The 16,164-nt window shown below is 41.0% G+C and overlaps 1 protein-coding gene across 2 annotated transcripts in view; it reads right to left on the bottom strand.

Annotated features, from left to right (window-relative positions):
• Positions 1-16,164, bottom strand: part of GAS6 (growth arrest specific 6) — a 92,342-nt gene that overhangs the window by 38,744 nt on the left and 37,434 nt on the right. For both annotated transcript variants that reach the window (XM_040336370.1, XM_040336369.1), the window contains exons 5-6: positions 3,394-3,516; positions 1,089-1,211 (exon numbers count right to left, since the gene is read on the bottom strand). In XM_040336370.1, coding sequence (XP_040192304.1) covers positions 1,089-1,211; positions 3,394-3,516 — 246 coding nt within the window. The remainder of the gene's footprint in view (positions 1-1,088; positions 1,212-3,393; positions 3,517-16,164) is intronic.

The following is a 16,164-nucleotide window of genomic DNA, read 5'->3' on the forward strand; positions in this document are numbered from 1 at the left end:
CATCATATCTCAATCACTGTTTACCGTTTTTTTTGTTTACTGCCCCCAACCACAAGTGAAAACTTAGCCTTACCTGTATGAATCACAAGGTTTGATTTTCAAATGCATCTGAAAAGTACATGAAGATTTCAATTTCAAATAATTTTGTGCATTTGAACTGGTTGCTTGTTAGCTAGGGATAAGGTTTACACATAGTTAGGTTTAGAGCTAGACATTAGTTAGTAATTATTTAGGGCCTTCGTTATGCTGCACATTTTCTTAATCAAATTTAGCACTTTTGCCACCGAAATTTGGGAGAAATTTGGGAGGCATTTTACAATCAGAAAAGGACCCCTGACAAATTTTGGGTTTCATTATCTGCTGGGAATGAGTCAGCAGACTGTCTTCTATGGCAGTGTTTCTCAACATTTTTTAAGTCAAAGCACTGTTTAAAATTCTGCACAACCTCAGTGCACTTCAATCTAAAATGTAAAAAACTAGTGAAAAAAATAAAAATAAAAATGCTTTGCAGGCGTCCAGTGTCCTTATCAACCAATGACATCATTGGTTGTTAGGATGCAGGTGGCTAGAAGGTTGAATGAAAACCTATGGTTTTGTCCAACTAAAAGGCAGGTTTTATTCACTTGCTGGCTTCTATACAATTATTGGGCAACTTTTAGGCATTTTGCCAAGGCTTCCCTGAATAAACCTGAAGACACCCTGGTTGGAAATGGATGTTCTATGGCACTTAAAAAGTTAATGAAATTCTCAGATGAAGCTTACAGAAACAAAAAAAAAAAAAAAACAGTATTTAAACCCTATTAAAAAGAAAACCAAAAAATATTTTTGACAAATTTTCACTACATGTGCACTTTCCTAAAATGGAAACTTTGTTAAGAACTGTACATTTTATAGTTTGCATCAAATCGAGTGCCAACAAACTACCTGAAACCAGGTACTTGTGCAAGATTATTTTTAGTGTGTATTAAAATACTTTGAGTATGGTCTTGAGTTATTGGTCTAACTATACCGATTTACTGACCATTTACATACAGCAGACTTTGCAATTTTCATTTGAACATTAAATTGAATATATTGTAAATCCTTACCCTCACAAGTTCTATTGTCTGCGAGAAGCTGAAAGCCACTCTGGCAAAAACAGTGGTATGTTCCAGGCTTGTTAATACAATAGTGAGAACAGCCTCCATTCCGGACTGCACATTCATTAACATCTGCAGAAATAATCATAGGAATTAATATTTTGTGATCTCTATTTTTATCAATCATAGCCTAGCATTGGACTGGCTGCTGCCTATCTCCAATACTGGAAGCTGACACACTAGCAAGTAGTAGTGACGCAAACCTATAATAATTAAGTGTTGCCTGATAAAGCAGATACATATTGAAAATAAAGGTTATGTACAGAGGAGGTGGACAAACTACATTTTAAATTCCAGGAACTAATAAGGAATGGAGCTACATATTGCCTCCAGAAATGCTTCAGCCCTCCTGAACTGTGTATATAGTGTGATTTGGCACTTTTTCAGAAAGGCCACCTATGTTTGATGAATGAAAACAGGTGGAAAGCTATATATTGCAATTTCAAAATTGATAGGTTCCACCTAAATATTTGTTATTAGAGCTGGTTCACATCAGCAGCCATGTTGTTGCTGAGAGTGTGCAATGTGAAGGAGACAATGTCAATGTGCTGATTATTTGTATGGTTTTAAAGATAAAAGGTTAAATCACAATGTGCTGATTACAGCGCACACGGTTTACATTTTAGTTTTTTTCCCCTTTTTCAACTTTATTGTAATGTCAAAAAATTAAATTCCACTCATATTTATTCATCTCAGCATGTTAGAATGTGGTGCAATATGCTGTGAAACGCTACAGTGAAAAAAGTACTGCATGTCCTACTTTTTTTATCACATCATCAAAATGCTGAGGTGTGAACTGAATAAACAGGACAGATGGCAATTTACCCTGTCCATGCTTTGGGACTGAGCTGGGCAAAAATGCCCAGCACAGGTCAACACCACAATTGGGGTGAATGGGCCCTTAAGTTTTGGCAAGTGATGGGACCATAAAAGACTTTTATTCATACAGTTTTTATGAATCCACACAAGTTTATTAAGGCTTCGGTCACACCGACTCCGACAAAGAAATCGTGCAACTTCAATTGAAGCCACATGTCAGTGCAAATTCAGGTGATACTTGGAAGATATCTGTGCGACTTTTTAAAAAGTAGTGCAGGAACCAATTACAAAATTGATGCGACTCCAATAGAGTCGGAGCGATTTGACTGTTTGCATTGTGGACAATAGGGTGCGACTTGCCATGCGATTTGATCAGGGGTTAAGGAGTATCAGCAGTGACAATAGTATTCTGGAATATGGGAACATCACAAGGAAACAGTATCTGAACAAAAGGGTCCACCCACACCTGAAATATGGCCTCATCTTCCTTGCCTTAGGAAACCATTCATATCTCCTAAATCCATTGAAAACGACCCACCACTATGTTTAACAACTGACACTTTCATTTAAACAAATTGCTGCTGATTTTGCAGAATCTGTTGTGGGCTTAGGATTCTGGAGATAGAAGTTTGATTGTCAAAGTTATTCATTTTATTAATGTTGGACTCATTGAACTTATTATGCCAACCTGATTATGAAAACTATACACACAATTTTTTTATCCCGAAATGTCCTTAGACTGATGACCAGATCATTCAACCCATTTCATATGAGCCCAGGTAGTTCTGGGCCCGCCCTAGCCTATTATTAAACAATGAAAAGAGAAGAAGCATAGTGATGATCTCATCTTTCCGTTACTCTGCTTTCTCTTCCAATTAGTATGCTTCTTGTCAGACCATGGACCGACTGGCTCCTTGTGCTTCTGCTTTCTCTGCCAACCCTGCTGTATGGGGACAGCAAGATGCTGACAATAGGTCAAATTCAGGTACTGATACTAATTGCATTAAAAAATACACTTCATAGTGTATTAATGATTACTAAGCTACATTAATTGTCTCTTTTACATCGGTCTAGAATTTAGCTTTAAAGTGCTACTGTGCCCAGACTACGGACGTTAAACTAGTTATATATGTACGCAGTAAAAAAGCTTTAAAAACAACTGCTAGGCATTCTTTTATACTTGGCATACATTTCCTGGCTTTTTCCAGCTCGCTGCACTCTGTAAAACACTGATGCTTCTTTACATCAACATTTTCCTGCACATGCGTGTCCAATGCATTTCCCAAAAGCAAAACTTCTGCGACTGGGAAAATCCACATCAATCTCCATGTGCATGGTGAACGCTTAATGTCAAATTGCTCATTCTTAAACCAAATTTTTTTTATATATGAACTATGTAAGAGTTGCCTTAATACAAAATTATGTGAAAAATTACCGGTGGAACATGTTTTCCCTGTCCATCCTTTCTTGCAGTTACAGTAGAAGTCTCCCTGAAGATCTGTACATGAATATGATCCGCCTTTGTGACAGGGCTTTGATGAACACTGGTCACGTAGATCTGTAAAGCAGAGAAAAGCTTTCATATTAGGTAAACAATTTCAGTATTCATCAGAAATTACAATCAAGTCTATGCCTATCAGACAGAACATTATGGTCACTCACAGGTAACATGAATAACATGGATTATCTCATTACAATCCAACAGATTTCTCTATCCATTTGAACAGCATGGAACCTCCTCTGATGGGCTATTGTATTCTGATATCTTATACCTGAACAGTGCTTGCACCTGATTGGTTGCAGGCGATGTGCGCCCATCAATTTTCCAATAGGCTTCTTCAACAAAATTTGATTGAAAGCTTTTAGTTAAATTAATTTTGGCTGAGGCAGCAGGTTAGCAGTTGAAATTTTAGCAGTGTATATCCAGCCATAGATGAAGCAACTTTCTTGTTGCAGGAAAGAAAGTTTCTTGATTCCCCCATCAACACTGACTGAATCCCTCCCATGAAATGATTGTGTTCCCCTAGCAAGGTGGGGGGCATCCGTCAAAGTGATTACTTCTAAAGGCTAGAAATAACCGCCAGCAATAATCGCATGCAAAAATCAAACAAAGTAAGTTGATCAATCAACTTGGATACATTCAGCCTGCCCATACATGGTTTGAATCCCAAACTGTCTATGGTCGGCTTAAGGCAACCTTAAAGCAAAGTTCCACCAATGTGAAAGTCAGCAACTACAAAAAGCGTAGCTGCTGACTTTTATTAAATCGGACACTCACCTGTCCCAGGTTCCAGCGATGTGGCCGTACGAAGCCCCTCTCATCTCCCCATCATCTGTGCGGAGCCGGCATGTTGACTGTGGTCGTGTGGCTGTGACTAGCTGAGCACCCACGAGCCACGTCGTGATTGGCTGGGCAATCATCTGGGACCTGTGACGTGAGGGAGGGGGAGAGGTGACCTTCCGGCGCCACGGTGCCCTGGGAGAAGTGAGAGCTGGAACCCTCTAAAAAGAGGGTCCCCCCCCCCAAAAAAAGATAACATGCCAAATGTGGCATGTCAGGGGGTCACCTTCCCTTAAAGCGGAAGTTCCATTTTTGGGTGGAACTCCGCTTTAAAACAGGCCATATATTATCAGATTTTCTAAAGAAAATTTGTATCAAAATTTTCAGTACATCTGATGACTTGACAAATGTTATTTGAAAGTACTTCAAAATGTAGTCTGCTTTTAATTTTGGAAACATTATGCTTTACTGAACAAAACCACATACACTGTTTAAAAGCCACAATCAGAGCGATTACGATTAGTCATGTGCTGGCACGTAACTGCTTTGACCACTCAAAATTGCTCTGACCTGTCCTGGTGTCCCTACGGAAAGAGGGGAAGAAGACAGAAGCTTTTTAAATCCTCAGACCCCTGCACCAATTGTGTGGGCAGTGAAAGCTAATCACCCACAGAGGTAAGCACAGCGCGGGGGGGCTGGAGTTGCAGTCCTACAGCGTTAGGTCACCTTTTCACTTTTTGTGAAAACATTTACTTACACTTTAAAGTGTAACTAAACTGCATTTGAGCACCCCAAACTGAAAACATTTGATTTATCTGATCCATATAACTTACAGGCACTGCAAGAGGCAGGAACTTTCCAGACAAGGTACCACCATCAAAAGGTGACTGGCTAAAGAGAAAAGTTCATCCCACCCCTTTCTAATCAAGAGCCTGATTAAATACACGGTGGGTACTGCCCAAACTAATAGTTATTGCTGCATTTTTCTCCCTTTTTGCCAAATAGACAATATTTCTGGATGTCATTTGACTTTTTACTTCTGTACACATTTCTATACACTGCTCGCCTAAGAATTTTTTATATAAAAACGAATAGGTTGGCTTTCCCCAATTGGATTTTAGGTGATTGTCCCTATAATTGTGGTAGGTTGTATTACAGGTTTTGATAACTTTGATGTGTGTGTGCGCGCCGTTTTCAGGGTCTGGATTGGGTAGCATTGGGTTGTGGTAATAATACGCCAGCGTGCTGGCCTATTTCCAAGAACGTGCGATGGATGGTAATAACTTAAGCAATATCCAGCCTCCCTTATTCTTGTACCCCTATTTATGACAACACTGCCTAGGGGCCCAAAAGAACTGGAAGGCTTTACAAATCTAGGGCTGTGTAAAAAGGGTCAAGAAAAAAGGCCCAAATGTGATCTTTCCAGGCTTTATGACTAAAGGAGAGGACATGTATGGGTGAATCACATGCATGGGGCCATAGTTGACAATATTTGATGTTTTTTTTCTGTATGTTTGACACCACCTTTATGGGAGGTAAAAATGTGGAAGGAGAGGACATGGATGGGGGATCACATGTATGGAGCCATAGTAGACAATATTTGATGAATTTTTCTGTATGTTTGACACCAACTGTGGGAGGTAAAAATGTGCATGCTTATTTACAGCTTATCAAGCAATTACATTTTATTACTGTGTCAGCAATACTAGTGTTGCCATATTAAAAAAAATGACTTTAATTATCCCTAAACAACAGATGTTTTTACTGATATACCATGGGAGTAATTCGCAACTCTTATTTTATATGAACAATCATCACTGAAATTACTGGAAATTCAAGTTGTGCTTCAATGTGTTCAACATAAGGAAAAAGGGAAACATTTCATTATAAACAAGGTCAGCCTGGGCACGTGAAGACAAGTCCTCAGATTCAGGAAAATCAACTTTGATTTAAGAAGACAAAACATGCATGTTTGAAAGGTCAGGAAGTGTTCTCATAGAGAATTGTAAATGATTATTTCAGGTTACAACTAGCAAACAGTAAACATTCTGATTCTCAAAAATGAGAGATTTTTACAGTTCTAATTCTACACAATTTCCATATCTTCCAAGGATCATACTTGATGTTGTTTAAAACACCAGGGAGTACTGCCATTGATCCTCACATGTGAAAACGATCCTAAGGCTGACCATACACCAGTCTTTTTTTTTATTATTATTATTCAACCCGGGAATCCCTACCACTGAGCCTTTGTATATTGACAGAGGGGATTTCCCCGCCATCAGAATACACTCATCAGCACCACTGGCTATAGCTGATCAAGTTTTTTTTTTCTTTTGCAAGACTGGTTGTACACCTGTCGATCTATAGATCAATTTGTGTACAACCAGCCTGTCAATACATGCATCAAAATTCTGCCAGTCCCTGTTGAAAAGGACAAATTTGGATCCATGTATGGCTGAAAAAAAAAAAAAGAAATTGCTGTTTACATTTTACTTTTATTTTTTTTTAAACTTCAAAAGTGAAGATCTCCCTACTATGCAAGGAGGGAGATGTGGCATTGTTTACCAATATACTGAGCTGGCAGATCTCATCAGTTGTAAATTAGATTTTATCACTGTCCTAACACTGTATGTAAACAAAGGCAAACCGTCTATCTCCACTTTCTCACTCCATTTTCACTTTAAAAATTGTACAGAGCAGCTTGCAGTCCACCCAAAGGCCTGCTCCAAAAGAAACAACTTAAAAATAAAAAAATAAAACATTTTTGGGTATGCTGTGTACATAAGTCGTTTTTTTTTTCAAATTAAAACTTCTGAAGTGGAACTACACTTTAAAGTTGGTGTCTTAACAGCTTGCCTACTAATTTTTTTTACAGCTCAGTACATATATGTTGTAAGAAAGAATTTTATATAGCGATGGTTTCAAATTCATCCCTGTATCTCACCAATAGCTTCTGCAATTGCAGTGGGTGGGCGACACTTTATCAACAATAAACACAATCTATAAATAGCATTCCCAAAAATACTACTATGAACTCCACTATAAAAAATAGCAGCTGACAACTGTATACTTCTCTTGGAAAGGAATACCCATGTACCACATAGCTGGACAGCGACATCATAGCATAAAATAAAACTGAATCAAAACGCAAGTAATAACGAAAAAGGTAGTCCCAACATACCCCAAAAAGCAATGATCTATGGGTATTTCATACATTATATTTTCATTACAATACAAAGACCTAAATTGAAGATCTGGGTGGGTCTCGCCTGAAATCCATTAATGACCCTTTCTCACTGCCACAACTTGAAAGTCATGTAATTTTGCTGTGATTTCATGGAATGCCTGTGTAAACTTGTGCTGGAAACATTCCTCAGAGATTTTGGTCCATATTGACATGATCGCATCACACAGTTGCTGCAGATTGGTTGGCAGCACAACCATAATGCAAATCTCCCATTCCACCAAATCCCCAAGGTGCTCTATTGGATTGAGATCTGGTGACTGTGGAGGACATTGGAGTACAGTGAACTCATTGATATGTTTAAGAAACCAGTTTGAGATGATTTGAGCTTTGTGACATTGGACATTATACTGCTGAAAGTAGCCAACAAGATGGATACACTGTAGTCATAAAAAGGATGGACATGGTCAGCAATAATATTTAGGTAGGCCGTAAAAATAATGCTCAGTTGGTACCAAGGGTCCCAAAGTGTGCCAAGAAGATATCCCCCACAACATTACACCACTACCAGCCTGAACTGTTGATACAGGGCAGGATGGATCCATGCTTTCATGTGGTTTATGCCAAATTCAATCTACAATCTGAATGTTTCAGATGAAATCAAGACTCAGACCAGGCAACGTTTTTCCAATCTTCTAATGTCCAATTTTGGTGAGGCTGTACGAATTGTAGCCCAAGTTTCCTGTTTTAGTGCCACCCGGTGTGGTCTTCTGCGGCTATAGTTCATCTGCTTCAAGGTTCGATGTGTTGTGCATTCATAGATGGTATTCTGCATACCTTGGTTGCATCAAGCGGTTATTTGAGTTACTGTTGCCTTTCTATCATCTTAAACCAGTCTGCCCATTCTCCTCTAAAATCAATAAGGCATTTTCATCACTGAATATTTTCTCTTTTTAAGACCATTCTCTGTAAACCCTAGATCTGTTTGTGTGTGAAAATCCCAGTAGATCAGCAGTTTTTGAAATATTTAGACAAGCCCGTATCACATTCAAAGTAATTTAAATCCCCTTTCTTCCCCATTCTGATGCTCAATTTGAACTTCATCAAATCTAGATGCCTAAATGCATTGAGTTGCTGCCATGTGATTGGCGGATTAGTCATTTTTATTTTAACAAGTAATTGAATAGGTGTACCTAATAAAGTGACGGGTGAGTGTAGAGTATGTCCGGTATAATAATAATCATAATGATCTTAAATTCAGTCCCTAGACCTGACAAAGAAAAGTCTGGTGCTTGCCAATGAACACAATAACGTTTCTACAAATGACAGCATGGTACCAGAGAGTAAGAAATTATCTTACAGAACCAGTTTGTGTTTTTTAGCTATGCCCAAGGACATAATTATAGTTAAAAGTGTAACCTCTTCTCCACGTAAAGCAAATGCAGGCAGAGAAATGACCGATACTGTGCTTCAGGCCCCCTACAGGGGATGTTTACAATCCCCCCCAGCAACATGTTAGAAGTGCCGTCTGCATGTCACTGTCAGATATATAAAGCCAAAGTCTGGCTGAGTTTGTATCAAAGTCAAGTAATCAGGCTGTATAAACCAACAAGATTAGCTGCAAAGATATTGCGAAAATGTTAACAGTGGATTTCAGCATAGATATATTGTAAGGGTTCCAAAACCTGAAGCCACCCAGAGATTCCTGTAAACACCGTCTTTTGCTGGAATATAGCAAGATATATTTATTACACACACACACACACACATTACATACACACGTGCACACATAAAACACACTGATCACCTTTTTATCATTATACTTCTTGAACAATCGACTGGGCAAAGAGCCAGAAATGCTTTCACTGCTGGGAAGCAGTTAACTGTTTGTAATGCAGCCATTGTAATAGACTATTCAGGAGCGTGTGGACATAACAGAGCATGCAGAAGCATTTTAAAGTAAAAACTTGCTCTCTAGCCCAACACTTACTATTGCTAGTTCTGACTAATATAGTCAGAGGTGAGTAATACAGAGAATTCAAATCTACAACTAAAAAACATCACTAAATGTTTACATCAATAACATACAATGGGAGAGGGAGTCCTGCCTGTACAAGCTTACTGTCTAGAGCAGTGTTTCTCAATTCCAGTCCTCAGGCCCCCCCAACAGGTCAGGTTTTCAGGATTTCCCTCAGATGAAAAGGCTGTGGTGATTACTAAGGCAGTGAAACTGATCAAATCACCTGTGCAAAATAATGGAAATCCTGAAAACCTGACCTGTTGGGGGGGCCTGAGGACTGGAATTGAGAAACACTGGTCTAGAGGGATAAGGTGTAGAAACAAAAAGGCATGAGAATACATACACACACACACACATGAGAGAAAACACCACTTGTTAAGCAGAGCCCAATAAAAATATTTGCTTGCGTGAAGATAAAGATTAAAAGACGCCTTTGAAAGACTTCCAGTGAATATGGTAACGGTCACACCTGCATTTCTGCCCAACAGTGTGTAGATGTGAGAAACTCAGTGGGGGATCCTGGTGATTAGCTGCGGGAGACAGCACCATTGAAAGCAATGGGAGGCTGACGGCTCCTGCATCTAATTACAGCCACTCACATATAATATCTACGCAGACTGTCCACATCCAGGGCTGATAAGGCACAACCCCCAAAAAGTTGGGTTGCTGTGCAAAATCTACATTAAAAAAAAACATACGCAATGATTTGCAAATCTCATGCCACGTACGTACACACAATCATTTTTCGGCATGAAAAAAGAGAGGTTTTAAAAAAATGTCATTTAAAATGATCGTGTGTGGGCTTCACATCATTTTTCGGGTTCTGAAAAACGACAATTTTTTTTTTCCGAACATGCTGCATTTTTTAACAACGTTTTAAACAATGTCGATTTTCGGGTTGTAAAAAATGATCGTGTGTGGGCTTAAACGACGTTAAAAATCCACACATGCTCAGAAGCAAGTTATGAGACGGGAGCGCTCGTTCTGGTAAAACTACCATTTGTAATGGAGTAAGCACGTTCATCACGCTGTAACAGACAGAAAAGTGTGAATCGTCTTTTACTAACAGGAAATCAGCTAAAGCAGCCCCAAGGGTGGAGTCATCCGCATGGAACTTCCCCTTTATAGTGCCGTCGTACGTGTTGTATGCCACCACGCTTTGCTAGAGCGTTTTTTAAAAACAATCGTGTGTGGGCAACGTCGTTTTAATGATGAAGTTGGAAAAAACAACGTTTTTTCTACATGACGAAAAACGTTTTTTTCATGCCGAAAAATGATTGTGTGTACGCGGCATTAGAAACCCAGTTGCTGAGTTTTGGGAGAGGAATGTTGTCCCGTTCTTGCCTGATATAGGCTGCTCAACAGTCCTGTCTTCTTTGTTATATGTTTTGTTTCAAGATGGCCTTCTGCTTAAAAAAAGTATATTTTATGTTTGGGGGTTCCAAGTCAATTTCTAGCAACAAAATGCTGATTTTTACATATATGTTAGACGTGTCAGAATAGGTTTGCTCTTAAATTGGTTAAAGTGTTTATTAACCAAAAAAAAATAAAAAATGGATCCTGTTCCCTTAAAGCAGGTTATACAGCACAGTGCTTATGCTGTGTCATTTGGACCTCTGTATCACCTGAAATACCTGGTTGATCCTGCAAGTTTCTACCCTCCCCTCTGTAAACTGACCACAGTATATCATGGCTTTTAAACCCTGACACCATGGTCAGTTAACATGCTTCCGTCATCCGCAGCCCTGCTCTCTGCTTTCCTCTGTGCTCCTGTGTCCTCTTCCCCCCTCCCCTCCCTGTCTGTCAGCTTGTACCAGTGCCCACCCCTTCCCCCTTCTTGCTGGTATCATAACTTCTTGTTATAACTACAATCCCCTCTGTTATAATAAATGCTGTGCCCCCACTCTATGCATTTTTGTAAAAAATCTGCCAATACCTTATTTCATTGTGCCGCTCGGCGGTCACATGACCAGGCCGTTTCTCTCCTCCTGGGAAGCCAACATCAGCAGGGGCTTCTTGGCTCTGCCCACTTTGCTGTCAGACCTGGAGAGGAGAGAGGTGGCCAGTCACATGACCACCAATCGGCGCTATAAAATAAGGTACTTATCGGTGGATTTTTTCGAAAAAACACATACAGTGGGGCACATCATTTATTATAACGGAGGGTGTTGTAGTAACAACTAGGGATGCACCGATACTATGCATTTGCACCAGTATCGGTACTCGCGAAAATGCTCTGAAGTCAGAAGTGACGTCAGTTGGGGCGGGACACCTTCTGTAGGGCTAGGAAGTCAAGCCAGCCGGGGCACGGGCATGGTGGCCCATGTAGCAGTATTGGTATCCTGCGTGAAGCCGAGCACAGAGCTGCTGCAGCCGAAACACAACTGTGGTGAATTAACCCCCTTACATGCCGAGTGACTGGCTGGATTTTAAAGACACAGGCTGGATCTGGACGCAAGCGGGACACGGCGAGACACAGGCTGGTTGGGAGAAGGGGACAGCAGCAACCTGCATCGGCGAGACACACCCTGAATGCAGGGTGACACGCGACACAGGCTGGATGAGGGGGATGACACAGGCTGGATGAGGGGGGGGGGGGACACAGGCTGGATGAGGGGGGGGGGGGGACACAGGCTGGATGAGGGGGGGGGGGACACAGGCTGGATGAGGGGGGGGGGGGACACAGGCTGGATGAGGGGGGGGGACACAGGCGGGATGAGGGGGGGGGACACAGGCTGGATGAGGGGGGGGGACACAGGCTGGATGAGGGGGGGGGACACAGGCTGGATGAGGGGGGGGGGACACAGGCTGGATGAGGGGGGGGGGACACAGGCTGGATGAGGGGGGGGGGACACAGGCTGGATGAGGGGGGGGGACACAGGCTGGATGAGGGGGGGGGCCACAGGCTGGATGAGGGGGGGGGACACAGGCTGGATGAGGGGGGGGGACACAGGCTGGATGAGGGGGGGGGACACAGGCTGGATGAGGGGGGGGGGACACAGGCTGGATGAGGGGGGGGGACACAGGCTGGATGAGGGGGGGGGACACAGGCTGGATGAGGGGGGGGGACACAGGCTGGATGAGGGGGGGGGAGACACAGGCTGGATGAGGGGGGGGAGACACAGGCTGGATGAGGGGGGGGGGACACAGGCTGGATGAGGGGGGGGGGACACAGGCTGGATGAGGGGGGATACAGGCTGCCCTCACTTACTCCTCTACTTCCCACCCTGCCATTACCCTAACCTCTCCCAACTTCCTAACAACCCCCCACCAAACCACCCTCCTACCTACACGATAGGTATTAATAATTGGTATCGACGAGTACCTGAGGTAAAGTATTGGTGTTAAAAAAGTGGCATCCCTAGTAACATTAAGTGGGTTATCAACCACTTTTAACATTTCAGATGCTTTCTATTTTCTATTGTAAAATAATGTATGGGTTTATGAGATTTACAAATTATTGCATCCTGTTTTTATGTAGATTTTACAGTGTCTCAACTTTTTTGGAATTAGGGTTTTGATTGCTGCATATTGATTACTTGCAAGTGGCTGAAATTAGCTGTGGGAAATCGGCAGACTCCCATTGCTTTCAATGTATGAATGTAACATAATAGGGAAAATCAGAGATAAGGTAAAGCACGCAGAAACTTTGGAAAAGGGAGTGTGTAAGGCGGTAAACTGGGGGAAGTAGAGAGGAATGTTATTTGAAGAGAGAAGGCTACAATTTGAGTATATCTGAACATTAGAAAATAAATGTATGTTGAAGTCAGACTGGAAACAAATGTTGTTTAAAATGGTATTCTCTGTGTAATGCACAGTCCAATGGGAGAGGGACAGAGAAAAATGAAACGCATGAGTTTGAGTCCAACAGCATACAGAATTGGCTAGAGTAATGCCAGGCTGTTCACTGGTAGATCTCATAGGAGGGTTTCAAGCAAGGATATGATGAAGAATGGCAGAAACATTTCAACCAAGCTGTGGACGAATGTGTGAATCTTTTGGAAACCGAAGGTAGTAGGCAACTGAGTTTAAAATGAAAAGGACGGAATCAAATATAAGCCCTATAATGTAGCTGGGGGAGCGAAAGGTATTTGTCTGTAATCAGTGTAATAGTACATGTTATTTTAAAGGAGTTGTAAAGAAAAAAAACATTATTTTGCCTAAAATTTATGTCTGTAAGGTAGACAGACAGAATAGTGTAATGATTCTGTTAAAAAAACAAGTAAATACCTATTAAATTCCTTCATCTATATCACCTCCGGCGTTCTAGTTTATTTTCTCTCATTCACTTCCTGGTTTGCGGCGCTCGTTCATGCAAGAACTACATTTCCCAGTATGCATTGCGGCACGCCCAGTAATTCATACCTCCTTGAAGTCTCTAACATGTAGAGAGCGTCCTGCCACACAGACGTAGTTCCCAGGAGGGGGCGAGCACGTTCCTGACCACCGCAGTAAAGCCTCCCTTCACAGTGGTCAGTAAAATCAGACAAGCAGGAAGTGAACAGAACAAAGAAGAAATAGAGCAACTTCTGAGCAAAAACAAACAATGAGGAAGTGAAAAGAGGAATGTCTGCAGGTAAAAGATGCTGATTATGAAAAAAAAATATATATATGTTTTCCTTTACAACCCCTTTAAGAAGAGGATAAAAAACAAAAAAAAAACACCGACAAGTTTTGTTTTACCCATAGTCATTTTAAAAGAAGTGAAAGCACTCAAATGAGACAGCTGCTGGACATGAACATTATATAGTAAAAAGAAACTGCATAACCCATTTAATTTTAATATGTATACTGAATGGTGGCACTACATATCTGCTTAAATTTTTTTTTAAGGAAGTCCTTATTTAACCGTAACAGGAATCTGTTTTTGTACTTGGTTTCTTTATTATATTCAGGACTAAATATAAAAAACTAAAAAAATACTCATCCCACCTTCCTTCCTCTAAAATGAAATAGATACTGCACTTTCGAAAACTACAGAATACACACACACACACACACACACACACACCACTTCCTTCTAAGCTAGCTTAAAATGTTTAGGAAACTAGAACTTCTTAATACAGTGTTTTTTGTTGGTATTATTGTAAAAGTACCAACATCTGTATGAACTCTCTTAACCCATTCCAGAACACAGTTATAGCATTACACAATTATAACAAACAAATCTAAAGCAATGCCAAAGAAGAGGAAAGAAATGGTGGGTATGACGGTGGGTGATATTGCAGGAGATGACCAACTTTGATTGACAGCCTTGGGAGCCAATGGCACCGCTGCCTTGTCTCAGCCAATCAGGAGGATGGCCGAGGGGGACTCATGGACATTGCTGGACAGAGATGGGGCTCAGGTAAGCATTTAGGGTGCTGGGGAGGCTGCTGCACAAAGAATGCTTTTTAATCTAATGCATAGAATGCATGAAGATAGGAAAGTAAAATGAGTGGTTACTGATCTTTCCTTAATTTGCACCAAAGCCACAAAAAAAATATATATAGCCATACAGGTGACCGACAGGGGCAAGGAAGTGTGCCACATAATGCATTGAACACCCATTAACAAAACGGGTTTTGTAAAGCAGCATCATAGGGTTTATGCCATTTACAAACGGTTTTACAACAGAGGAACAAAGGTCATAATCAGTGTCTGGGAACTAGGCCAGGTGAAATTTAGGCATATTAAAAGTGAGTCAATGAAATCAGGTTAAAATGGAAGCACCAAAATTGAAGCAGGCTATGAATAGGTGCTGGGTGTTCATGAGCAATGGAGGAAATATGGGACACCCAACAGAATAGGCATCGGCACATCCTACTGAAGTTATGTTGTGTTCATTTTTCTGTTCTTTATTTTGGCTGCATTATGGCTCCATTCACACTTGTATGACTTTGGAGTGCAACTTGATTATTATTATTATTATTATTATTATACAGGAGGATAGGACTTTGACCAGTTATAATAGACAACTGTTGCATTGTATAACATTAAGGTAGGACTTTCATGCAACTTTTGAGGGTTAACATTGAAGTCTACGGCCCTCAACTTGCATGAAAGTCGGACCAAAGTAGTGCATAAACTACTTTGAAGTTTCTGCAACTTTAAGTTGCACATACAGTATATGAATGGTTATCATTGAAAAACATAGGGAAAGACGTTTCGTGCAACTTTGTTGTTCAAAGTTGTATGACAAGTCAAATAAGAGTGAATGGAGCCTAAGGCGTTGAGAAGGATTTCTACATTCAAAAAGAGGAAACATCAATATGTTTAATGTTAAAGAAAAAAAAATTGGAGCGGTACGCTGGCAGGACGGTAAAAAAAAGTCCTGCTAGCCGCATCTTTGAGGTGCTGTAGGAGCGGTTTATACAAATGGGCAGCACCACAGAATCAATGGCAAAGCGGAGCTTTGTGGGTGGTTTTAACCCTTTTTCGGCGTGGGTTAAAAGCGCCCCACTAGTGGCCGAATAGCGCCTCAAAAATGACAGTAAAGCGCTGCTAAAAATAGCCTCAGTGTGAAAAGCGGCCTAATAGATGCTAAACTTTGAGGCATTATTTTAGATTTCTCAAAGGACTCCCAAGCAGTAGTGGCGCTTTAATTAGGCAAATTAGGTGGTTGCCTTAGGCTTCGCACTCACAAGGGCCTCACGGTTGCCTAATTTGCCTAATGTATGTAGCGGGTTCCGTGAATACCCTTTCCAATGGCTCTTCCTTCCGGCAAATGACAGGAGCA

This window comes from Rana temporaria, chromosome 2 (genome assembly GCF_905171775.1).
Source record: "Rana temporaria chromosome 2, aRanTem1.1, whole genome shotgun sequence".
Classification (NCBI taxonomy): domain Eukaryota; kingdom Metazoa; phylum Chordata; class Amphibia; order Anura; family Ranidae; genus Rana; species Rana temporaria.